The sequence below is a fragment of the Echinops telfairi genome, unplaced genomic scaffold (assembly GCF_000313985.2).
Source record: "Echinops telfairi isolate 266 unplaced genomic scaffold, ASM31398v2 ScPeMD7_443;HRSCAF=831, whole genome shotgun sequence".
NCBI lineage: Eukaryota > Metazoa > Chordata > Mammalia > Afrosoricida > Tenrecidae > Echinops > Echinops telfairi.
This window is the reverse complement of record NW_022104341.1, coordinates 54,159,403-54,186,082: the sequence shown is the minus strand read 5'-3', so window position 1 is coordinate 54,186,082 and position 26,680 is coordinate 54,159,403. Positions and strand designations below refer to the sequence as shown.

The following is a 26,680-nucleotide window of genomic DNA, read 5'->3' as shown; positions in this document are numbered from 1 at the left end:
TTCTTTCTCATATTTCCACAAACCTTTTTTTATGTACTAAATTTACTTTACATGCTAATGTTTCCATTAGAAAATTCTGTTAGAATTTTCACAATAGTCTCACATATTGATATCAACAAAGCTCTGAGAATAATATTTGTGAGTTAACTGTTTTATGGGGACATTGAAAATATTGTATTTTTGTAGGGTCTATTAAAATGAGTGACACTTATTAGAAGTGCAGTGGTATTTTTTGGCAATAGAATTTGTCACAGAAGACAAATAATACTTCACTTTATAGATGATGCACTAATTTTGATGTTATTTTATGTCAGGATGGCATTATACCATGGTTTTATAGGGTTTGACACTCAAAAAAATGATTAAATGATTGGCCTGTTTAATATGTTTCCCAGAAGTAGCTTTTAAATGCATCATATGATATTGACAGTTTCTGATGGGAAATGTCTTTCCGAGCTTAATTTTCTTTTTCAAAACTCACTCCAACCTACCACATTGAGCCACTGTTAGAGGATGGTGATCACTGATCAAGAAGGAGGCCCTCCCTGACCTCACTTGAAGTCACTGGAAAATCAGTTCAAGGACAAAAAATAAAGGCCTGGACTTTACTTGGTGTCAGTGCAGCTTTCAACATCGCCCCATAAGTTTGGTTTGATCTTTATGGTAAACGTAGAAGGAAACTGAAACATAGAAATGTCCCCAAGACATTTTTTCAGTTTCTATGTCAAATTCACATCTTCCGAAGATGCTTCGGAGGCACTAAGCTGAGTGGATCATGGTCCTAGTGAACAGCTCTGCTTTTCCCGATATTAGAGGGTCACTCTGGGCCATGCTTTCATCCTTCCTGATCTAGAGTTTAGGAATGAAGAAGAGAGCAAAAAGAGCCCTGACCGCTGGCAAGGAAACCTGGTCTGCCTGTGTGCCTCAGTGTCACTTGTACGGACATGCTGCATTCGGAAACAGACAGGCATCACTGAAAAGAGGCTTTTCTTTTTCCTTTTGTAGGTTGACTGAATAAATGGTTAATCATCTGAAGAAAACTATCTAATTGATTCTAGACAACCAGAACTAATAATTCATTGGGGGGGGTGGGGGGGAGTGCTTGTTTGTTTTTTCTTATTAACTTTCTTGAAGTAACTGTTTTTGCGTTCTGAAATTAGAATCTGGTTCATATGAACAAAATCCAAAACAAAACAAAAAAAGTTAAGGGTGTGCCTTTAAAGAAGGAAAATCAACAACAACAAGGAGTGGAATTCATGATGGTTCCTGTATACGCTACCTCTTGGTCTTTGATTTTTACTGGAATCTTCTTGATGAGGAAGTGGCCTATAACGGGTAGATCAATAAGATGTAATGGAGAATGATGACAGGTGGAATGAACAGAAATGAAAATTATCAGGAGAACTGCTGATTATTGTGAAAACCAAATAGACATTAATGAACAATTCTGAAAACTATTACAAGGCTTACTGTATTGTTATGCTAATAATCTGTGTGTCATAATATTTTTTGCCAACATGCAAACACACATTATTTTCATAAGCGCTATGCTTCATAGTATATGGGTGGTTATGTTATTGACAAGGGCACATTATTTGTAAAAAAAATACAGCATACTATTGTGTGACTAAAGTTATCTTATGATAATTCCAGCCTCCCAGGCAATACAAATCATCTAATCAAACAGAATAATTTAAAACTATAAATGCACTTTTCACAAAGTATTACTTAAAATCAGAATAATATATAAATATATCCATAATCTTAATTAATTGTTCATTAAAGCCTGTTTTCAAAAAGAACAAAACCAAACATGTACCAGCAATTTGGAATTGTAATTACATTTTTATCAAGCAATCGCTGTTATTTGTGGGCTTCACTTTGGATTACCACCTTCAGGCTGCAAAATAGCTTTAAAAAAGGGATTACAAACCATCAGTTGCAGTAGGACTGAAATAACTTTTAATGGGGGATTCAAAGAGAAAAGAGGAGATTCAGAGGGAAGCACTCATGAAATTATATTTACATATTCAAGTATTAAGTGAAATGTGTCTGAATTTGCTAAGATGTTTGGAAGATGGAAACCAGAAAAGCATTTTCCGGTTAATCATAGAATCCATTTAATATTTCCACCACAAGTTAAACTTTGGAAAACACTTTACTTTCCAACATGTCTTCCCATTGGCTTGACTGCTGTCTTCAGTGTTTCTACATCTTGTTGGTGCACAGATCAAGAGCGTCTATTGTGAAGAAGATGAATACACTGTCACCAAGAGGTAAGAATAAACCATAACAACAACAACCAGGAAACAGAAGAAAGGCATACTGGTCATAAACTACCACTCTAACTCCTGGTAAATTAAATCAGATAACAATGCTTGATTCCTGACGTACTGAATGTTTACTAAGGTGAAAAAAGGCAAATAAATAATGAAACCCAGTAAGTTAAAATTCTGGTTCTGTAATTTCAGTAAAACAGGGCTGAAGCTCCAGTTACAGAACGTAGTTAATCTCACAGAAATGCTAAATCTTTCTGAGTTAGTGATGTGTCTTCTCTTATGGTTGGAGCTACCTGGTCACCTTGGAATTGTGGGGAAATCTTCACATTTAACAGCCCTTGTATACGCCTTTTCCTTAACATTACACCCACTTTCCATTCCAGGGTTATTTTCCCATCAGCCAGCAAGATCATTCCCCAAATATATATTATAAAATGAATTTTAAATATAAAATGTGGAGTAAGTGGAAACCTAGGAGACATAGGCTATGGAACACATGTGGAGTCGTATTGTAGAAGGTCCTGGGTGTTAGTTCTCCTATGCATCTTCTTAACTCAATTTCAATCCAAAGTGTCCATATAATGTGTTTTAGGAGACACCTCGTGGATTAAACTAAGGCAGATACCAGCCCTACATGCTGAACTTTGTTTCTAGTTTGTAAATCTGATCTCTTCCTGGCTACTTGCTGCCATAAATCGGTCCCTCTCATCCTCCAAAGGCAGTGATGTTCTCTTCTATCCTGCTGAGACAAAGATCAGAAGCCCCATTTGGGCTTTATTCAAAGACTCCTGAGAATCAACTGATTAAGAATCAACTGAGGGTTGTAGCTTCCAGTTTGAGAACAATTTTCCAGAGTGGTCAGGGAATTCGGAGTAAAAACATTCACCAAACCCCACAAGGGATGACAGCAGTTGCTGATGACAGCACCCAAAGCTGACGTGCAAGGGTTGTGCGTGGCAATGTTTCGATATAATACTGTTCCCACTTGTTTTTAAAATATTGGGTTTTACCATATGAGAGGATGTCCTCAGAGCCGCCTGCTGATTGTTAATGGGATGGGTTCACATCTCCCTTACCTTTAACCCTGTCTGTGAGAGAATGGTCTGAAACACCGGGAAGTGTCCAACTTCTACTCCGCATAATTCACAGAGAGATCTGAACAATAGAGTGTGGCATTTTCTCTGGGGTTTCACTATCTGCGTGAAGTGTGTTTATGAAGAACAAAGGGGGAAAGTGATTAAGGATGGAGAGGGGGTGGGGTGTGTTACAACTACTTGGTTCCAACTCTAGAAGCAATTTCTGCACTGGACAGAGTGGCTCCCATTTGGACTCTGCTGTTAGAGGGCTGCTCCTGTCTTCCGTGAGCCACCGAGCACTAACCAAGCTAAGCGGTGCGCCTGCACATTAAGCTGCGTTGATGAGATGATTAGCTCTGCAGCCGTGTTGATGGATGCCTTTCCCAGCTGTCATGGGTCATGGGCTCCAAAGCACCTTTTTGGGTTGTATTTTTTTGCTTGGTTGGGTGTTCTCCTTGTTTTGTTTTTTTTTGTTGTTGTTTCCGTGATTGATTTTGGCATAATTTAATTAATAGCAGTACCCCCAAAAACAGAAGGTTGTGAAATTCAAGCAGGGTGTGTTTAGGATGCACTAAAACCCTGTGGTTCTTCCTAACATAGAACCAGTATAGACCCTTATTAGGATAGAAATAATATCGACCCAACCCAAAGAAAAAGCCCCGGTCAAATGGCCAAGGATGAGATTTCAAGCACAGAATCATTTTCTTTTATGCTTTAAACATAGTGCTTACGCGGGAATACTTTTCAGTGTGTGGAGGCATTGGTGGTCATGAAAAGAGTTAAAGGAATCAACCAATCTTCTAGTTGTGAAATGCTTTTCTTTCTTTCCCCCCTTAATACTTCCACTTGCTCAAGTGTATTTTTAGGCTGGTTTTGTTTTGTTTTCTTTTCCTTCTTTAAGATAACATGATGAGTAAGCCAGGTATCTCTGTACCTAGAGTAAGATATGTTAGTGCAAACATTTTATTTTCATCCATGAATTCCCTTGTTTTCTTCAGAGGAAAACAATGACTGCAACTGAATTCCAGATGTCTCTACTATGTCATTCAAAAACTCAAAACATTTTAAAAAGATTTTATTAGAGAATATAATAAAACACTTAAATACAATGTTTAGATATACTAAAATAAATACTTGAGTATCAATTATATACTAGTTACTGCAAGGACTTTTCCATGGTGTCCTCTGCGCAGCGTCTCACATGCCAGTGGAAAGAGAGGAGTTGCAGAATAAAGACAGTCCAAGGCAACGTGGCGAGTTCCTTCTGCCCTGTCCTCACCCATCCTATTGCCCAAAGAATGAGCTTTTCCACTAGTTCGAGCTCCTTGGGGCTGAGCATGGTGATTCCGCATGGAGCCACAGATAGGTCTGTGTATTGGATGCAGTGGCCTCTGGTCCTTGGGAACACTTGCTATAGAATTACGGGCAAAACCAGATGTTCTAGATGGAGCATTGTACTCCCGTAGAGATCTATTGTCTCAGAAAGCCCACAGGGGGGTTCACTGTCCTATAGGGTCGCGGTGAGTCAGAATCAAATTGCTGGCTATGAGAGAAGTATCAAGAGTGGATACCTGATTGGACGGGATAAATACCAACCAGAATTCCTGGAATCCTTGTAAAAGGGGACAGAATCTGGACACACACTTTGCTTGTCAAAAAGAGGAGAGAGATTTATGATGATTTGTCTCTTCACATGAAGAAAAGCTAGCATTCAGCATTTTAAAAGACATGGTTGAAGAGATTCTCTTATGTTGAGTACCCCAAAATGGACCCTTCTATGACCATGCCCTCTATAGCAGCGATTCTCAACCTGTGGGTCGCGACCCCTTTGGGGTCAAATGACCCTTTCACAAGGGCCGCCCATTTCATAACAGTAGCAAAATTACAGTGATGAAGTAGCAACGAAAATAATTTTATGGTTGGGGGTCACCACAACATGAGGAACTGTATGAAAGGGTCGCGGCATGAGGAAGGTGGAGAACCCCTGCTCTAGACTACCAGAGAACACAGAGTTCACTGGGTGCCATAGAAGCACCCAGGTGGGAAGACGATGGGTTAAGTTACACAGCTGGCTACATTTCATAGGAAATTGCATCACTTCCTTTAGTAAGATTAAGAATGTTGCCACATCCTGCTGTTCAGCCCATTACATGAAAACACTGTTTTCGTGAGGTTGATTCACACAGGTCTGCCTATCATAGATAATGGTTTATCTTTTGACTCTTCCACGGAAATGTGGAGACTTTGAATCAAGCAACCGCTTGGTTTTTCTTCACCTTCCCCAGGTCAGGATGCATCTCCAGGATTCCAGACACAGTGAGCACCTTCCTTTCCCCCAGTACTCACTTTGCTTTTCTAACTCAGGCTCTGCCCACACGCTCTCTCTACCCAAATGCCTCTTCTCCCACATCGCTTCAAATTGTACAAACAATGTGTAGCCTTAAAGTTTCAACGCAAACTTCCCTAATCCTAATGGGAAGAAATTTCTCTTCCTCGACACCATCGCATTAATTTCCCCTGTTTTTATAGTATCAAACCATCTTATGCCTGAGGTCACAGCTGTTTAGTGTCTGTTCTTTCTCTTCTGTCAACTGTGAGCTCCTTGAGAGAAGGCACCCAACATGAACAGAGGCTTCCTGAACAGGAGAGCTTACCTGTAGGCTTACTATGTCCTTCTGGTGTCTATTGTAGTGTTAGAGGCATAGTAGATTCTCAATAACAACTTTGCAATGATTAAAAGGATGGCAGACCTGATATTAGAGGCATGTCATAAAGATCATGTTAAACAAGAGGCTAATGTTCAATCTGCATAACCTTTACAGCAAATGGTTTGTCAGTGCTTAGTGTATAGCTTAATTCTCACCTGATACTTCTTCCCTCCTTGGCCTTTCTTCTGCGAGCTTTTATGCTGTGCATCAGCAGTGGTGTTTGATTTTCTTTTAATGCTTCCCAAGGATTGAAATAATGTCCAAGGAGTTAAGAAGTGATTTTGCCCATTTAAATGGAGTTCCTAATAGTTTTCCTTGTCATTTGTGAGAGTCTCTTTTTTCCTGTGCGGAGAAATCATGCTTCCAGCTGTCAGAAATCTCCCACAGGAAAGAACATGTTAGGGTGATTCACAGTCATGGCTTTGATTTTATGGGCATCTTAGAGATAATCAAGCCTCGTACCTTAATTTCACCAGAGACCTGGCAAAGAGAAATGGCTGCGTCCTAAAAAGTCAAAATTACACAGCTGAGCCTACATTTAGATCCCCTTTTTAAGAGTCTCCCTCTACATTGTCATGCGGATAGCACTTTGTCTATGCTGTTTTTACATGTGAGGGGTGTCATGGCGAAGTGAAGGGTGTCGTGACAGGCGTGAGGCCGAGGAGCGGTCCTTTGGAGGAGGAATTCTCCAGTCCCCCGCCACGTCTCAACCGAGTCAATCAAGCTGACTCGTGCTGCCTGTTCCTAGCCGAAGTCTTGTCTGTCCGTAGCCAGTCAGCATGAATGATGATGTTTCCATTTGGCGGTTTATCATCAATTCATGAGCACACCAACCAAAGGGAAGATGTCATCTACTCCCATCAACATTCTCAGGCCACAGCAGAAGCTGACGAATGAACTTGACCGTGTAGATTGTGGTTGCTGTTAGTTGTGTGCAGAGTAAACCTGTCCCATCAAGTGGCCGTGTCTGTGACCTTTCAAAAGCAGACGGCCAGGGCCTCTGCTCGCCCCTGGGTGGGTGCAAACGGCCAAGCTTTCAGCTAGCTAGTTCAGGGCCAAAACATTTGCCCCGCCTAAGGACTCCAACTATTTTAACAAACTACCAAATAAATGAATGGATCCTGGCTTCATTTGTAAAACCACATGCCTTTTCTCAAACTTCTATAGAGCTTAGAATCTGACCTGCTGAACTTAAAGTTGAAAGCATGTGCTTAATATTGCCATTAGCATTCACTTTAGTAGATCCTTCCTTTGTGTAAGCAAAACAATGGAACCCAGTGACATAAGAAAAATGGTGTTTAGGAAAGGGGACACTCCTGCCGAACAAGAGTCCCTTTCCCATCTCATGGGCCCTGGACTCCTTTGCAAGTAAAACATTTGTCTTCCTTTTCTGGAACACATTCCTCTCACATTTCTCTCTTCACGCTTCCTGGCAAACTAACTCCAGAAGTAAGTGAAATATTCCGGTGATATCAGTTACCTCCTCCTGCTTCTGCTTCTTAATTTCTTTGTGTAAAAAGAACCCACTGCCTATATTGGTGGATTATGGTGTCTTCATTAAATTTTCAACTAAGGAGCCAGGATTCTCCTCTGAAAGTAACTTCAGTCATTTGCTTCAAAAGCATGTTGTCTCCGACACTCCATAGAAAATTCTAATGTTGATGTTTCCTAACAATAGCATAGTCTTTAGTCTCCATGTGGTTGATTGTACACTTTAAGTAACAGTATGCCGTGTGGACTTTTATTGGAGTCGGGCCACAGGACGTGTGTGCAGCTTTGCACTTATTACATATAAGATCACCATGTATGTAGAAAGTGCCTGAAGCCAATTCACTTGAGTTTTTCGTATTTTGCTATTGAGAAGAAGTATGTGGTTTATATCCTCTAGAAAACAGACACGAATCTTCCCCCCAAATGCTAACCTGAAGTGGTCTAACCAAGTTGTGCTCCAGCCCCTGCTAGTCCCTTGGCCCCTTGCTAGGCCATTGGTCATTCAGGAATTCTCATAAAAGTGCGTTTTCTCAGTTGTGTAGGAACACACAGTGGCTTCTTCCATGCCGCTTTCTGCTTCCGACATTTGATGTGTGCCTTGGTCTTTCAGTTCTTGGCTGCTTGTTATAGCTTAATTGTTCTCATAGCAAAAGGAACCTTACAAAAATGTTAAAAGTTGGATCCATGGACACAGATTAATTTTGTTCCAGAGTGGAAATTATTTACCAAGGAGCTTAGTGTTGATAAAAATTTGCAGGTTGAAAACAAAAATAAAAGCTACTTCTCTTTATTCAATTCCTAAGCTCCTGCTGCTGTAATGGCATTTATTTTACTCACTTTTTAAAAAGCTATTGTGGAAGAAAATTGCTCATAAATAGAGCAAGATAAAAATCTTTGTCAACTTCACAAGAAGTTATACTAATTATTGTGTTATTGTGTACTTTAGTTCACGGACTTAGTGATGGAGAAATGAAAATTATAGCTATAAAGCTTTTGTTGTGTGTGGAAATCCGCACATAAGAGGTGTCTTCAGGGATAATTAGCACAATCACCTTTATTTTTAAACAACTGGATCCTGGTCACATCTTAAACCTCTAGGACTACTATTTGACCTTACAGCCTGGTGTTTACATAGAAAAAGAATGCCAATATCTAAAAAGAAGGAAAGAAAGAAAAACTGCAGAAGTGACCTTAATTTTGAAGAGTGGGTAAGGGTGGGTGTGTACTTGAGGGATGGATGAAGGATAGAGAGTAATGAGCTTTTCCGGGAGAAGGCGTGAAAGGAATGGGGTGAAGGACTCGTAAAGAGGAAGCGAGCGAGCACCTGGGTGGGGGGAATCGGACTTCGACCCTGCCTGCTGTCTGTGCCACGCAGGAGCCCTGGGGGGGAAGTGGGTTACAGATTGGTTGCTAACTGCAAAGTTGGCAGCTCAACCCCTCCAGCCATTCTGTGGGAAGAATGTAAGGCTATCTGTTTCTGTAAAGATTGGCAGCTTCGGAAACCCACCGGGGCGTTCTGCTGTGTTTAGAACCCACAGGATGGCAGTGAGGGAGGGGTTCGTGACCATGTCAGTCAGTCCGTCAGTGAGTGTGCCAGGCAGCCAGCAATTCCTCTCTTCTCCTTTCTGCGCCCTTAGTCAAGAGTGACCTCTGCACTCTTCTTGGTACTGGCCTTCTCTCCTCTTCTTCCAGAAGTAAAAATAATTCAAAATGAAAAAAGTGGTAGAGACATACTTGGCCTTGTTGCTATCAATTTCTAGAAACCAATTTTTTTTTTTTTAGTATAATAGGGAATATTTCCATCATGCAATTCTCAAGGAAATTCATTCAAGGATATTCCACAAAAATTTAACAGAACACTTTCCCGAGGTAAAGGCCAGGATAAAACAATATATCCATAAGTAAAAGGTCCAAGGAAAAAAAAGGACAATTGTGTTCTATCCTAAGACAGAAGAGGGCATTGAGAGACCCTGATTCAACCATCTATCTTCGGGAGAAGATTAATACTATTTCTGAATTCCTCCGGGAAAGAGGCTGCCACTTCCCTCGTGAACTTTTACATAGCGAACAATTAGGTGAGCCCATCACAATAAAACTTTCCATTTACATATCTGACATTCTCTCCTCTGTACGGTTGAACACAGTCACAGACGCAGAGGAGCCTGTCAGTAGCTAGGGAGAGCCGCCACTCGATGGAACCATATCTCTGGATTTTGTCTGAGCTTTCAACACACCAGACCCTAGAGAAGCCGTTTTTATTATGCCTGGTGTGCTGATGTACTCGTCCATCGCACACCTTTTTCATTATTTATTTTTTTTTAGCACACCTTTCATTATCAGAAGGATTCCAATTTAGGCAATCCACTACCTGGTCACCCTAGTTCTACTTAATTGGTGAATAAGAATGATTAATTAAAGTGCGCATGGACTTAAAAACTCTTATCTATTCCAAAGCTAAAATCCCTAACATCTTAAAATTAAACTGGAAAAGCTCAAAATTTAGACAATTTAAGCAAAAACATAAGAAGAGTTGCGCTTATTTTAAGAAATTTCTGCTACTTCAATCAAGAGCCTATTTATTTGTGGGTTCATGGGATTTCTCTGCTAAGCATTTAATCTTTCTTTTGCCCAACCCAGAGCAAAAGGAGATCTAGAGAAAACAAGACTTCCCTTGAGTCGCTGTGAAAGTATTTAAAGGTTGTGATGTTTTATTCCAAACAAAACCGTTTTCCTTCTAGCTTCATGGTAAACAGATACTAATACAGTGTGCCTTTGTGATCAACTTTCTTTCAACATCTTTGGGGGTTCCTGTTGAGTAACTTCTTTAGAACCTTAAGCCTGCTGATTTTGGTTCACCATCTTGATTTGTCTTCCAAGGGTGCTGGTTTCCTCTCTGCTTAGGGACAAATCTCTCCTACAAATTTAAATCGAAGTTAAAGTCAACGGATTAACTCAGGCTAGAATTAGCATAGAGGTGTCACAGCAACTATATAATATAAGGTGGCTCAAATAACTTACTAGTTTATCTTGAGTCTGGAAAATTGGTGGCCATTTGGTGAAAATGATGGATTTCATCTTGTAACGTATCCTTGTGCATCAACTTAAAAAGATGAGTGTATGGAAACATTGCAATGAGTTGCGCGGCGTGCTTACATTAGAAAACGAGGTGACGCTCTTTAAATGCGTGTGTAGGGGCTGGAAGGGTCACGTTGGGTGTACTGCTGCAGACAGTTTCTCTTGCCACTGTAACTGCTGAGGAAACTCTTCCCTGAGAACACTTCGGGGAAGTTACAGGCCACTTTTTTTAGTGGAGTCTCAAGTCTGACTCTCACTCACTTATTTCGCAGGGAGGTTATGTAGCCGGACAATCAGCATCCCAAGGGCAGAGTGAGGGATGGTGCAAGGAGAGTTTCAAAGGAATCTAATGGTAGTTCACTAACAGCTCCTCTTTCCCTAAAACGGTTGAGGACACTCGTCCCAACGCAATCCAGGCGGATCTTCCCATTGGTTGCCCCTTAAAGCAGAGCTTCCTGTTTTGATTTTCCCATCTTGATGCTGATGGAAAATGACGTTTGCGTCACATACGGGGTGGAAAAAGGGATAAGGCCGCTCTGGGTCCCAAGTGAAAGCCCCAGCCTGGAGGGGATCAATAGCTTAGCACATGGGGGAATTACACTGGCTGCTAACATTCAGGGCTTCAGTTCAAAACCACCAGTCGCTCAGTGGGAGAAAGATGAGTCTTCATACGCCCATGAAGGTGTAGCATCAGAAACTCAGAGGCAGCTCTACCCTGTTCCACAGGGTCACAATGAGTCGGCATCAACTGGCAGCATTTTTGTTATGTTTGGATAAAATTATTTTAAAGTTTGAACAGGCCACATTTAAATTCTCGATCCATTATATGATTTGTCCTAAGTTTTCCACTTCTTGCCTGAGGAATGAATGGATGTGGTAAGCTTATTAAATAGTGTGAGGTGGCCTCTCAACCCGGAGGACTCAACTGTCTGCAAGATACGATTGATCCCAGAAAGGAACAGCACAAAGTCACAGCAAAAGGCGATCGGGTTCAGTATAAGCCTGACCGGCTAACCTTACTGTAGGCATCCACTGTGTGATTTTCAAAACCATATCAGGGATGAATAGAAGCAGTCTCTTTTGTTTTCTCATATGCCAAATTCAAAAGCATAGATGCTTATAAAAACCTATTACATTTTAATTGCCTATCTCGGAAGAAAATTTTCTTCTTTAAAAAAGCAGGGCTTCATTTTTAAATAGATTTTATAGAAGAAATAAAAATCCTAGGTTAGATTGTTCTGTTTCTTACCTGCAAAAATCACAAATCCTGAAAGCCACTAGAATAAGAAATTCTTTGTATGGTCCAGGTTCCTGTACTCAAATCTGCTTAGGGTCCTGCATGTATTATCAAATTTCTCTTCAAATTCTGCACGTAGTAGAAAATTCAGACTTTTTATTCAATTTCAGAATCACCTAAGAAATCAGAATAGAAATTCATGGGCTTTTTGGTATTTCAAGGACTCATTGTTGAAACATCCAAGAGATTTAGGAAGGCACTCTAACGAATAGACATTTTTAGTGAAAGAAAACAAATGTGTCTAGTCAATCAGTGCTACCAGGATCAGAGTTTCAATTCCCTCCACTACTTTTTTCTTGTCCTGCTCACAAGAAAGATTTCAAGCAAGGGTCAACATTCAGACCAGAGTCAGAGAAAAGATTCTGAGAGAAAGAGAAGTTTATTGCAAGGGTCCTAAACTAGACTAAAAGACATATAGAAAAACATAAAGCTGGACCTTATATTCTGCTACTGGTGGACCTGCCACCATCAGCTGGCTTTCTGGCCAAGTCTTCTTTTTGTTGATTGTCCATAACATACCCTCCTCTTTTCAGGTATGTGCATTTTGGCACACCGGCACACGGATAATTCTGTCTCAGACCCAAAATCCAAGGGTCTATTCTGTCATGTGGGGGTTGTATGAACATCCTTTCTTCTCTCGGCCATTTCATTATCTCCAATATCTCAGTTTCTTCTGTGGAAAAGGAAAATGTGTATTATTCTGCCCCTCACCTTCCTTTAAGCTGGTGGAGTGCATGTAGAAGCGTGTCTCCACCTGTTTCATGCCAGATTCCTGCCAGTCTCATTCCACCATCAGCTCTTCTCCCCTTGCCAGCCTCTGACTCGCTAACAAAAGCACGTCTGGGAAATCACGTCCAGCATAGCTAACATTGCACGAAGAGCGTATCTGATTCAAATTCTTTGCAGTTAGAGGTAAAGAGAACTACCCAACATCACTGTGTCTCTCACTTCTGGACCTTTGACACGATCATGCCCAATGCCTGCAGTGTTTCCAGTATTTTCTCTGTATTTGGAGGGTGGGAAGGATGGCAGGTGAAGACTACAACTTGGAAACTAGCTTTCCAGGTTCCCTTGTCTCCTCAGTACAACTGCATTTAACTATTTTCCAAGTCATACAAATGAAATATTAATTGTAGGACTTCAGGAAATAGCCTTTGAGCAGGTAGGCAAATAAAGTAGGTGCAGTTTCCCTGAAAGATATGTGTCAATTCAACTTCCTATTGGGCTGAAACTCAAGTCCTTGCTAAGGAATTTCTTGGAATCCTAGTCTGGTTTCATTCATTTATTATCAACTCCTAGATGAGAGAGGAGCATATCCAGGGAGAACTTGCACCAGGTGTAATGAACTGTTTCTTAATGAGTTACCCGTGATATTGGCGGTGGTGATTTGCAAGATGTGGGGTTTTTGTTTGTTTGTAATCATCAGAAAGACGCTTCAAGCAATAATATATTAGGAGTGCAATAGTCTTGCCATGTGGTATCTGTCCTTTTGGAAGGGTAGAAATTGTGACAGCAACCTGCTTTTTTTTTTCTTTTTAAGCAAAGCGCTGACACACTTTCCTAAAGACCTCCTTTGCTCTTATTGAACATCTGGGTGGAAGGGCTGTCTTACGGATGGGACTGGATTTTCCAGAATTACTGATATCAAAACTATAGCATCAGCAGTATAAGTGGTTCTGTGGGCTATGCATTGGGCTGCTAAGCTCAAGGTCAGCAGTTTGAGCCCCCAGTAGCACTTCGGAGAAAGAGGAGGCCTCCTACTCCCGTGAGGACTGAAAACCTTGGAAACCCTAGAGCAGAGAATCGCCACCTTCCTGAGGCTGTGACCCTTGAACACAGGTCCTCAGGTTGTGGTGACCCCCAACCATAAAACTATTTTCATGGCTACTTCATAGCTGTAATTTTGCTACTGTTATGAATCATAATGTAAATATCTGATATGCAAGATGTATTTTCATTGTTACAAATTGAACATCATTAAAGTATAACGATTAATCACAAAGCAATATATAAGTATATATTGTTAAATATTTGTTTTCCAATGATTTTAGGTGACCCCCAAGAAAGGGTCGTTGGACCCCCAAAGGGGTCGCGCCCCACAGGTTGAGAACCGCTGCCCTATAGAGTTGCCACAAGTCAGAATCAGCTCAATGACAGTGAGTTTGGGTTGGTATAAAACTACAGCGTGCTTACTACATCAGCCTCGGGCAATCATTTGGCCCCTTCTCACTGATCCGGCTACAGGAGGAATATCCTGTTTTTATAAAATCCTAAATGCTCAAATTGCCATGCAGAAAACAACTCCTTATCAGTTTTCTCCACATTTAATCCTCCGCTTTTTGTCATATTTCAGTTTTTCCTGCATTGGTTCCCATAGCAACAAGTCTGTTGGCAGATTAAGTGTGACTCTTCTGCACAATACAAAATCCTTCTAGTGATCCTGAGAAAAGTATTATATAAAAAGGCCGGAAACTTGCAGTTCCCTTGGCTAATGCCTCTAAACCCCAACCCTACTGCAAGCATCATCCACCTTGTCTCTACACGAAGTTCATGCCCTCGTGAGAAAGACTATTCTCACGGACCAGACGGTCTTCAAGGATTGACACAAGTGTTCAAGGGCCCTCCTATCCGACGGCCAATGCAAGGATCAAACCTGGGGGTCCCACGGGCTTCCCTTCTCCCAGCCATGAAGATATTGACAAGCGCCACCCTGAGCAGTGGGAAGCTGCTTGCGCTCACCTGTCCATAAATAACATTTCTCCAGTACACATCTAATACGTAGCTCAGAGAACGTGCATGTCTTGGATTCAGCTCTACACCAATGAGAACATTTTTACGCAGGCTTTGTCCTCAGGAACAGTCACAGGGCATATGAGGAGCGTCCTCCAAGGAGCTGCAGAGAATCATGCTCCTGAAGGAAAGGGACAGTAAAGATACACAGAGGCTATTGCAAGTGGTGCTGGCTGAACGTAAACAGGCAGCTTCAGTTGCCACAACAGAAGGGCAGGGCAGGTAAGAAAAGGTAAAAACCAAACCAAAGCTAAGGTAAAGCAGTGTGTAAAAAGGAGCTTTAAAGTGTTATCATTCTACAAGGGGAAGAGCCTGAAGAGAAAAGGTAAACTTCACTTAGACTTTGACTCGACTGTCTACCAAATATTTTTTAAGTGAAATTTCTCTAATAATAGATCAACATTTGTTTGAATTTCAAAATTCCACTGTGGCTTGGCACTAAGTTACATGCTTGGCAACCCCAAAACTCCCATGTCCTTCACACACACACACACACACACACACACACACACACACACAAACACACGTTGTTCATCAGAAATAAAACCAGATTCATATTTCAATATGCTTTTGTCTTAGAAAAGTTAATGAATTCAGGGGAACGAAAATAGATGCTAGAAATAAAAATGTGCGTACTTCAGCTATTGTTAAATTATCAAATGTAAATTCCCTTTTTTTGCTGGGTTTCATGAAATGTATGATACTTAAGCAAACTGAAGTTTTAAAATTAGCTGCTTATATGTATTGTACAAAGTTACTTTGGGCCCTTAAAGGTTATTTTCCTACATTCAACAAAGTTTTTAGCATATTACAAATTTTTTATTGTGACTCAGGTTTTGTGTCTAAATGTAGGCACACATATATAGGTACTTTTCTTTGCACATTTGTTTTGCACAATTAATGAGGTGAAACAATGCCCAGGTATGCAGGTCAACTGACCTTTATGATAAAGAAAACATTTAACAAACAGGCCCACACACACAAAGCACGTTTATTTCTTTGAATTTCACTGACCCAGCCCTAAATGACAGATTTAAAGTTTAAAAACTTAGAAAATCTGATGTATTTTTTGGGAAAGTACATGGAAAACAATAAAGCTCTCAGGTAGAGCATAAAGCAAGCCTCTTATTTGCTAAAAAGGAACTTTATTTTCAGAATGTATTCCTGAGGTAAATTTTATTTTCAATACTTGGAGAGACTTTCCACTCGGAGCATTTGTTAGCCTCGAATGTGAGAAGGCAGCTATCTGTTCAGTTCTGTAAGGAATGCTGTTGTTAAACTTTCTTGTCGGAAACTTGGTTTTAGCTTTGATGACACCTAGTGTCAGTGGAATGCAATAAATGTTTAGATACTTCTGCTTTAAGGTGGTTAGGCCCTGCCCTTCAACATCTGTAACTATATTTTTCTCTTCACAAATGTGAGCCTCACTATTTTCAGTTTTGAATGAATAAAAAGATCATGGATGACAGAAAAAGCGGGGTTGTTTAGGGGGTGATTTTTGGTTTGAAGAGTCAACCAATTTTCTCGTCTTCTGTGTATACAAAAGCCTAAAAGGTATTATGAATGTGATACTATCTTCACATGAGGATTTTTTTCCAAGTTTAGTTGAAAATCAGAGGCAAAGCTATGTTGTTTGTAAATTTCAAAAACCACCACAAATAACCTTGCATGAGTAAGGTTTTTAAGTACTGTAATTTTATTTTTCTTACTTTGTATACCCCCACCCAAATGTATATAAGTAAACCATAATACGAAGTATAGTCTCTGTCTATTCAGGGGAAAAAGTTGCTAACAACAAAATTGAACTGTTAAGAGTTGTAAGTAAAAGGATACAAAATACTAGGTCTCCACGTTTTCTTTGTTTGGAAAGTACACATAAAAATTAGTCTTTCATCCTAAAATTATTTGATAATTGATTACTCCACCCCAGTTACTTTTGGACATGATTTTTCTATTATTATATAAAGAAGCTCTAATTCCACCAATGTAAAATGTTTGCCATATGCTAAACACATGCAAATTTTCTACTTGAGGTCATATAATTGATTTGGTGAAACATTTCACTTTCCCATAAGTCTAGTACAATTCCTACGCAGTAATGTAACATTAGGCCATTATTTTAGAATACTGAAGACAGTCTCCGGTTCCTCTCCCTTTCTGACACGACTTTGCTACCGTATGTGCAGCCCAACAGTGACATCTTAAGGCTAAGGAACCAGAGTGCTTTAAGCTAGAGACAGTTTGAATTGGGATCTCATCTAAAAGAAAGGCCATTATATTATCAAGTAGGTCTAAAGTTCATAATGTGATTGATAGATCTTTTTAAGTGCTTCTTTATTTATGACTTCTTTTGCAGTTTTTGTGGATATTTTTAAATTTGCATTAGTAAACACTAACATCTTACATAGACATAATGTATATAAATGCATGCATTTCACTGCATAGTTTATTGACACCCCCCTTGTCAAGCTTCTGTGGAAGAAACAATGAGCCACAGTGGTATAGCAAAAGAGGCTGAATCTTTATAATTGGGGCCTTTTCTGTCTCTTTGCTAGACTAGGTGGCTGTACAAAATTCGAGAAGGGGTGGGACAGGAAACACCACTTTAACATTTAAGGTTTTCTACTTGGGTGTACTCTACCCAATTAAAAAAAAATTGCTTACTTTAATAAAAATTTTACCATTTTATAAGAAAAATTAAATCATGACATGTTGAATTGAAATGGCTGTATTGTAATTAATATTTTGAGACAATTGTGATTTTGAGCTTAAATTATATATAAAAATTATCATCTTTTGTATGTGTTACAAAGACTGTATCACAATGAATAGTACTTTTCAGTTGAACTATTTATTGATGTAAATAAAACTGAATGAAGATATATTTACTACTTTATTAACATAGGCTGTGAATGTACTTAATGGGGTTTTTTTTTTTGCAGTATGAGACCATAACGACTTTGGAAGCTGCTTCATTTTATGTGCAAATAAGTTCTATGAATCTCTATTTTAAATTTACCAAATCAGTGGAATTAATAACTTTGTCAATTAATTTGCAAATGCAAGCTGTATTCTTCCAGTTTTACTTTATGTACTGACACTAATCCGTAAAGGTGTACAATGTGATTAGAATGCATTGTGAAGATGCTTTCTGTACAGACTAAACACAGGGACTACAACAATGCTGTGCAGTGTATAGCAGAGCCATTTTTCGGCTTTGGTGTACTCAACTTTTTCAGTATTTAAAAAAAGTGTTTTAAATAACATAAAAGTCTCTTTATTGTATAACTAATAAAATGTCACCTTATTGTAATGTGTCTTTTGTTTAATATCATGGCTGACTTCTTAATCCATCACAGAGCTGTTGTATGAAAGAGAAAGTTTCTTTTAATCAAAACCAAAGATTGTAGTCAATATCTGAAAAATGTCATTTCTACTATGACCATGTAGTAGTGATCTTTATTTGCACTGCTTCTTTTCATAATATAATCATGCTTCAATCACTCAAAAGCCATGCAAACTAGCCATCTAAATTGATATACATATGATTGAGTAGACTAATAGAATCTAATGGTAAGTATTACAATGATTGATTAACTTGTTTCTGATATTGTGGTATAAACAAAAGAATTGAACATTTGATTCATATTACATCAAGCTTATCTATATCAAATTCCTTTTTAGAAAATTACCACATGACCATAAGTTTGGTCTTATCAAGGCTGTATGCAAAATTTTAAATTAGAATACTAAAGGTAAAAAGATATACAAGTTATATTAAAAAACAGAGAATAGGTATACAATTAACTGCTTAGCAGGTGTTTAAACAAAGTTTAAACATTAATAGATTTCTAAGCAGTATATGTTAATAATTGTTTTTTGCTGCTGTTATCTATAGAATTAGCAAGATAAATTCTTCAATACTTTTTTAAGGGATAAAAAACGCATTTAAAAATGTTCCCAGTCTAGCAGTGGGGAAAATATGTAACTCCCACCTCGTTAGCAATCTTGAATGAAAAATTACTAGATTATCACATGAAAACTTAATAATAAAATGTCACAAACCTCATCAAGTTTTAAATTAAAAACCATGATAAAAATCTTAACAACATTCTATTTTTGCCATCAATAACTTTATCTAGTGTAGTACTTCCAGTGTAGCAGCCCCTCAAAGAAAGGGATTGACACAGGGGTTAAAACAATGGGCTAACACGTAAGAACAAAGGGGAGAACAGTCCAGAACCAGGTGGTGGTCCACTCTTTTGTATACTGTGTTGCCATGAGTCACAACCGAACTATGGCACCTAATAACAACAAGATTAAAACAAATCAATTTTGAAACTGATTTTGGTAGCAATTGTACAATAGTGATTGATATGACTGAACTACGGAATGATACGATGTCTAGAATAGTGCCTAAAAAAGTGGTTTGAAAAAAGAAGAACCTCTCAGGACCAGGGGTGACAGTGGCGATACCAGGAGGGAAAGGGGATGTAGTAAGTGGGAATGGATCACAGGGAGCCACATATAACCTCCTCTCTGGGGGACGGGCAGCAGAGGGGTGGGTGAAGGGAGACGCCGGACAGTGTAATATAAGATACAATAATAATTTTTAAATTATTAAGGGTGCATGGGGGAGAGGGGAGGAGGAAGGGAAGGGGAGGGGAAAAAAAAAAAAAGGAAAATTAGCAGATTCCGGGAACCCAAGAGGCAAGCGAATTTTGGGAATAATGAGGGCAACAAATGTATAGATGTGCTTTACACAATTGATCTATGTATTGTGATGAATTGTATGAGCCCCAATAAATTGATTTAAAAAAAAATTTTAAACAAAAAACAGTAACTATTGATTAAAATCTTGTACCAAAACCTAACCACATCACATAAGTTCTATCCTGGGTAATGAAAAGGCTTTTTTTTAGCTAAAAAAACAGTACTTAATAACATTCATTTTATCTATATTTAATATAAAGGTAGAAATTAGGTAGTCTTTTCAAGTCAAGTGGTCATTTTATATGTAATACAAACAGAAATGGGAACACAAAAAGCTCATTTCTACAAAAATGTGTTGTCATAAAACGATTCCCATTAAATAAAAATTCATTTTTGAAGAAACGGCTTGCTATGTTGTAAGGGAATAAAAGTGAGTAAACTAAATCCGGTGCAAAGCATTTAGGACAAATGTCTGAGTAGTACACATAGTTATCACCATTATAAATGCACACACCACCTTAGAAAAAATGGTCGATCCTTCCCAATGTAAAAATGACCCATGGCAGTGAGTACTGCCCAGGCCAATGACATCAATGGCTAGGTGAGACTGGGAAAACTGTAAGATCACGTATGGCACGAGCTTTATGATGATCCTAAAAGAAAATCCTTCTAACAATTGACTTGGCCAAGATTATGAAGCAGCTCCAATTTACGTAGGAATTCGGTCTCTCAAGTACTCCAGCACAGCAGCTGTCCCTTTCACTAGGGTGGCAGCTCGGGGCACGCGGAATGGGTTTCCATCTAGGAGCAGTGTTCTGAGCGAGAGAGAAATTGAGGATTTTAACGTTTCCGGTAGAGGGCCTTTGCTTCTCATTTTATGTGCAAGGTTAAAAATAAAAATTGTACTCCCTCCCCACTTATTTGTTCTTTTAAAATATAAACATTTAAAGAGATAGATTTACAACTACAATAATAACAAACCAATTTCATTGTCTCTCCTAATTCCCTAACAACAGTATGTGGTAGGTGGCATTAACATTCCTGTTTTATAGGTGAGGAAATACAGACTTAGGAAGAAACATTTCTGAACCACCTAGTTACTAAATCGTGGAACTGGTTTTGAATCACCTTGACTAAGTCTTTTTTCAATCTTATAACGACCACATATTAAATGACCGAATTAGGTTCACACAACTATTAGAATGAACAAAATGATAAAACCATAATGTAAGCATACTGTAGGGGTGAGGTCAGCATTGGCAAAACATTCTGTTCATTTTCTCACTTAAACAGAGAGACATGCATTACTCTATTTGCATGCACTAAAATGGGGTTTCATTTCAGGTTTATTACCTTGTTTCTTTACATGATTAATGAAATCTCTTCCATTTCAAGAGACTTTTTTAGTAATTTTTAATAGCCTAAAAGAGGGAGACAGATAGATGATGCTTCCCAAGCCCCCAAATAGTGACCGTCTCAGAAAGGCCCAGGGGCAGTTCGGCCTTGTCCTATAGCACCTTTATGAGTCAGCCTGGACTTGACGGCAGTGGCAGTAAATGTTCAAACAAAAGTCAGAGCACTCAATCCATAGTATACACTGTATCTACATGTTATCTTTATAGGGTTCTATGTGTTTTCGACATTCGTTTAAAAACTTATTATCTTAATGTCTCGAAAAAGGGTGTATTAATTTGTCTCCTATAATCTACTACTGTAAATTACCAGAGCAGATGCTAGTGCTGATGCCCACATAGAGCAGAAAATGCCTAATAATTTATATTTGTTTAACAAGCAGTAACTGGGTGCGTAGTATGCTCCAGGCACTAGGATACCCTTTTTTAAAGAAAGATCCAGAAGTGGTACACAAATGAGTCCAAACAAAGACCTGAGAGAAATCAGAAGAGATATTAACTCTGCTGAAGAATCAGGAAGGTTTTCACAGGCGATATTGAAATACATTATTGATAAAAACAGAGTAAAGGCATTTCAGGTTCACACAATAGCAAACTCAAAGCATGAGAAAACCCATGCTGAAATTAAAACGGAAATGCTGGCAGTCTATAGTCGGATTTTGTAAAATTATATATGCAAAATTATGGAGTTTGTATCTCCCTGAAATTTTTATACAGTAGAGTTTCATGCTACAAATGATGAGAAAATGCTACAAACAACCAATTACTTTATTTAAATATATATCACAGAAAGGAGTTTCTAGAAGTTCAAGGAAAAATGGATTTAAAAGACACTGGAATCTTTCCACAAACTTTTTGAAGTCCCCATGTATAAGCAAAGCAAAAAATATCTTTGATAACATTTTAAAATCAGAATTGGGATTCTAGATTTTGTTACCTGTTATTTGTAGTAGGATCTTAAATTTGTTACTTCAAGATTATCTCAACAGGAAAACAAACACACATACACATGCCTCCAGCAGATCAAGTTACTGGAAAAACTCGGAAGAAAAGCAGAAGTACCTTAAATTCACACAGTTACCGAGCTCTGGGGGTATTTGTAGGAGGTCATTATTTTGAAGGTCCAAAGTAGCAAGATTTTTCATCATTTTCATCTTCTGAGGATCTATAGATCCAACCTGATTGTTACTAATCAGAATGGTTTCCAGTGCAGGAATACGATACAAAACTTCTGGCAGTATTTTGAACCTATTAGAAAATAAGCAGAATACTTAAGTATATTGTAATCAAAAGTCAAAATCGTTTCCTCAAATAGACTGTCTTTAGACTGACATAATGAGGCAGTGTTTTCTTTAGGGCACATTATTTTATATTTGGTAGTAAGTTTTATGTTTCAAATTTTACAGAAACAAGGACACATTTTCTCACACTGATATAAATGTTGAGTGGTCAGATTTCAAGTACATTTTACTTTATAAAATAAAAATTTAAGCCTCTAAAAATAAATAAATAAATAAAAATTTAAAAGCCCATAAATTTCCCCACACTGTTTTATTCGCATGTAGGAGCAAAAGAACTCCTCTTGAGAGTCACTCCTTGCATCCACATTTTCTTAGCTGACTTTTACGTCGTAGGAAACAAAATCACTGGCTATATATTAAATATTTTTATTGACTAAGTAAAAAAACTAGAGCTTTATATTGTGCTTTGAATATTCCAAAATGAATGCAGTTAGTTCTAAAAAAGCTTAGGATAGGCTGCCAGCTAGCCTGTCCAAAGCGATTGTAAACATGCCACACAAGATGGGGCTCAGAGCAGTACGAGGAAATCAACACAAAATCTTTGAAGACCCCTTGAGAGACAGAGACTAGCAAGATTTCAGTGTGAATGAAGCAAACTGTTAGGAGCCCTGATGGCATGGTGAGTTAGGCCCTGCAAGGTCAGCACTTGGAAACTAAAAGCTGCTCCACAGGAGAGAGGAAATCTTCTCCTGCAGTTACAGCTTCAGAAACACACAGGCACATTTGTAGTCTATCCTCTGGTGCTGCTATGAGCCCGAATTGACTCGATGGCTACAAATTTGATTTGGTTTGGTTCAGGGGCAAACTGTTGCCTGGAGTAGACAAGATAAAGATGGGGTAAAGGACAGCCTTTCAGTTGTGGTCTTTCCACTGCCTCCTGTTGTCCTTCCACTGCAACAAAGTAATAGTGAAAAGTAACCTCAAGGCAGCTCTGAAGTTCCAGTGAGAAGAGAGCCAATAATCAGAAGTAGAGATGAGCTGAAATACCCCTGGATACTCTCTAGTCTTCTCTGCAGATAACTATAAAAGACATAACTCATCTGTTAAAACACAAGTTAGTATTCAACTCTGCCTTTTCCCCCAGAGACATTACTTACCCAAGCAAGCTCAGTAGGCAAATACATGTATTCTCAAATAAAACTTACAAGTTGTCTGCAAAGTGCATATATCTTGAACTAGAAAGACAATGATAATATCATCTATGCACAAGAGGGCACAAATAGTGAAGCAGAGAGAACAAGAATTACAATAAGCTTAATAAATATTCTAAGAAAAATAAAGAATTTGAGAAACATAGGTCAGAAATAAGGAATTATAAAAAAGAACTAACTAGAGTTAGTGTATAAAATCATCATTGCTGAAATAAAGACTTCAAAAAGTAGTTGACCAACATAACATATCTATAAAAGTAGACATGTCGATATTCATCTAAAAAGAATCCAGAGAAAAGAATTACTAAATACGAAAAGGAAATATTTGAAAATGCAATGATCAAGAAATTTCCAAAATTGAAAAGACTAGTAGTGTGCCAAGAGGGTGGAAACAACAACTACCAAAGGGGGGGGGGGGCAGGTATGTTACATCTAAGCCCCTTTTCTAAAGTTTGTGCTAATGGTTGACTGCTGTTACCAACAGTTCCCAGAGAAATATATTACCTACAAAGAGTAACAAGCAGGTTGCACCAGACTTCTCGAGGGCAACAAAACAATAAACTATTTAAGTGTGTGGAAACAAAATTACTTTGACCCTAGAACTCAACCCTCTGAGGTAAATGGCAAATAAAAGATATTCATAGTAACTGATGATTTCATAAAATTTACCATATAATGACTTCTGTCATAAGAATACTTTCTGAGTGTGTGCCAGCTAAGGAAAAATGAGTCATCCAGGAAGAACCATAGAAGCATAGATGAGTAAAGAACATAATAAAGTCTACAGTATCTAAGCAACAGAAGCAAACTGTATCAACCTAATTAAACGAGAAAAGGTGAAAAGAAGAAACAGAGAAGCAAGGTAATTATGAAACAAAATAAAATGGAAAAATAAGTACTGATATAACAGTATTTCAGTGTAATGGGCTTAGCCACTCAAGATACAGAGATTCTTACACTAGAGTAAAAAAGCCTGGTAACAATATCTTAACTACATCACATTGAAAATAAAACAATTCAGAAATGTTAAAAATTGAAGATTGGAAAAGAGACAAACAAGACAAATATGAAGCAAAGGATATCTGGCATAGTCATTTGACTATCAGTAGAAGAAACTTTAAATAGAAATACTTAGAAAAGGACAAAGAAAGTTGATATGCACAACATTATCAGCTGAGGTGGCAATCGTTAGCAAAAAGCCCTGATAGTAAATCTTCAAAATACCTAAAGCAACAGTTTGACAACTACAGAAAAATTGATCAAACGACAATGGCAATTGGGGATTTTAACATAGTCTTTTCAAAAATTGAAAAAAGGGAGGGAAAAAAGACCAAAGACAAGATTTAAATAGGACTATTAAAGATAATTTGATTTGTTCTATTGACAGAAAACATACCTAACACATAGACAATATATGTTCTTTAATAAACTATGAAAACCAAACCAAACTCACTACCATTGAGTCAATTCCAACTTATAGTGACCCTGTAGGACAGGACAGAACTGCCCTGTGAGCTTCCAAAACTATAACTCTTAACAGGAATAGAATATCTCGTTTTTCTCCCATGGAGCAGCTGGTGGTTTCAAACTGCTGACCTCGCAGTTAACAACCCAACAAGTAACCACTATACCACCAGGTCTCCAGATAAGTTATGGGGAGAATCTTAATAAATTATACAGACAGTATCCTATATACTACAGTTAAATCGGATATCAATAACAGAAAGATTTTTTTAAAAGACTCCCATATTTGGATATGAAAAACAAAAACTAAAATCACAAAAAACTCTTAGGGATGAAATCTAAAACTGCAAAATATTTAGAGCTGGATCAGATATAGATATTCTTTAACATTGGAAAAGTTGGCAGCTACACACATAGCAATCATCACATGCAAAGGAGAAATGTTTAACCATTGTTAAGAAGATACCTTTTTTTAACAATTCAATTGTACACTACTGGAGGCCCTCCAGAAAGCAGTAAGACAGTAGAAAAGAAATAAGAGGTATATGAATTTAAGGGGGTTGGGGGCACTGTCCTTATTTACAATACAACCAGACAGTGGTAATAAGTATAAAGAGTGTCGACTGAGATTAACTTGATATGATTAATGCTGTTTGCTGTTAGGTGCCATCAAGTCAGTTCTGCCTCACAGTAACCCTGTATACAACCAAACAAAACACTGCATGGCCCTGAGCAATTGATATGATTGGAATGATTAGAAAAAATTTTAATTTCAAAAATTTTAAAAAGAAGAAGAAATGCGAGGCAAAGTAAACAGGTGACCATAACAATAATGGGAATCTACAAGGTGGTACCGAAAAAATCCAGGAATTATGCAAGGTGGAGCGGAGCTTTTGTAGTATGCATCTTTCCTGTTAGGTGAGCATTGAGCAATTTGCTGAGTTATTGCACCCAGTAGCGTCTCCTGGGAAGGTTCTCTTTGGTCACAGTGAATTTTTTCATAAGAGTAGTTTCACTCAAACCTCGTTTTTTGTGATGGCCGATTTAAGAGAGCAGCATGCGGCCATGACAGTTTGTTTCCTGCTCCAGAAAAATGCCACAGAAACTATTCTGATGTTCAACACAACCGACAAGGACAGTGCTATGGTAAAAACTCAAGTGTACGAGTGGTTTTCTCATTTCCAAAAAGGTGAAATGTCAATTGATGACAAACCTCGTTCTGGACGTCTGGCAACTTCCCGATCGGACAAAAATGTTGACTTGTACAGCATTTGGAGTTTGTTCCCCAAATTCTGACTGTTAATCAAGCTTTCTACTTAGAGGTTCTGAAAAGACTGCTTAACAGTGTGTGACCCAAAAAAAAAGCCTGATTTGTGGCAGACGGAGACCTCTGGTTTGCCCACCACAACAATACACCTACTCTCGCCTCACGTACCTTACTAACCTGACCTCGCTCCATGTGACTTGTTTTTGTTTCTGTGTATGCAGAGGGACATGAAAGGACAGCGATTTGACAATATAAAAGAGGTGAAGCAAAAAACGAGGGAGGTGCTGTCAGTCATCCAAACAGATGAGTTTGAAAAATGTTTCCAAGAACGGAATCGCAGATTTGACAAACATATTAAGTGTAATGGAGAGTAATTTGAAGGTGATAAAGCTGTTTTGTAAAAAATTTTAACACATAGATTTGAAAAAAAATTCCTTTTTTGGGGGGTATCCCCTCATATTCTTCTAGCTAATCATCAGTACTGCCTGATACTGGCATACAGTGAACCCTCGCCACTTCGCGCTTCGACTTCCACGGCTTCACTCTATCGCGGTTTTTGCGTAACAGTGCATGCTCTGTCATTACTGCCACTGATTGGCTCATACTGTACACGCTTCTGTCTGCATCGCTACGTATCGGAGCTATGTATCAGATGC

At 38.5% G+C, this 26,680-nt stretch overlaps 1 protein-coding gene across 1 annotated transcript in view; it reads right to left on the bottom strand.

The window, feature by feature from the left end:
- Positions 1-19,504: 19,504 nt before the first annotated feature.
- The window catches only part of LRRC40 (leucine rich repeat containing 40), a 62,148-nt gene continuing 54,972 nt past the window's right edge, over positions 19,505-26,680 (bottom strand). Inside the window, exons 14-15 of the mRNA XM_004699336.3 lie at positions 21,904-22,089; positions 19,505-20,244 (exon numbers count right to left, since the gene is read on the bottom strand). Coding sequence (XP_004699393.1) covers positions 20,139-20,244; positions 21,904-22,089 — 292 coding nt within the window. The 3' untranslated portion in view covers positions 19,505-20,138. The remainder of the gene's footprint in view (positions 20,245-21,903; positions 22,090-26,680) is intronic.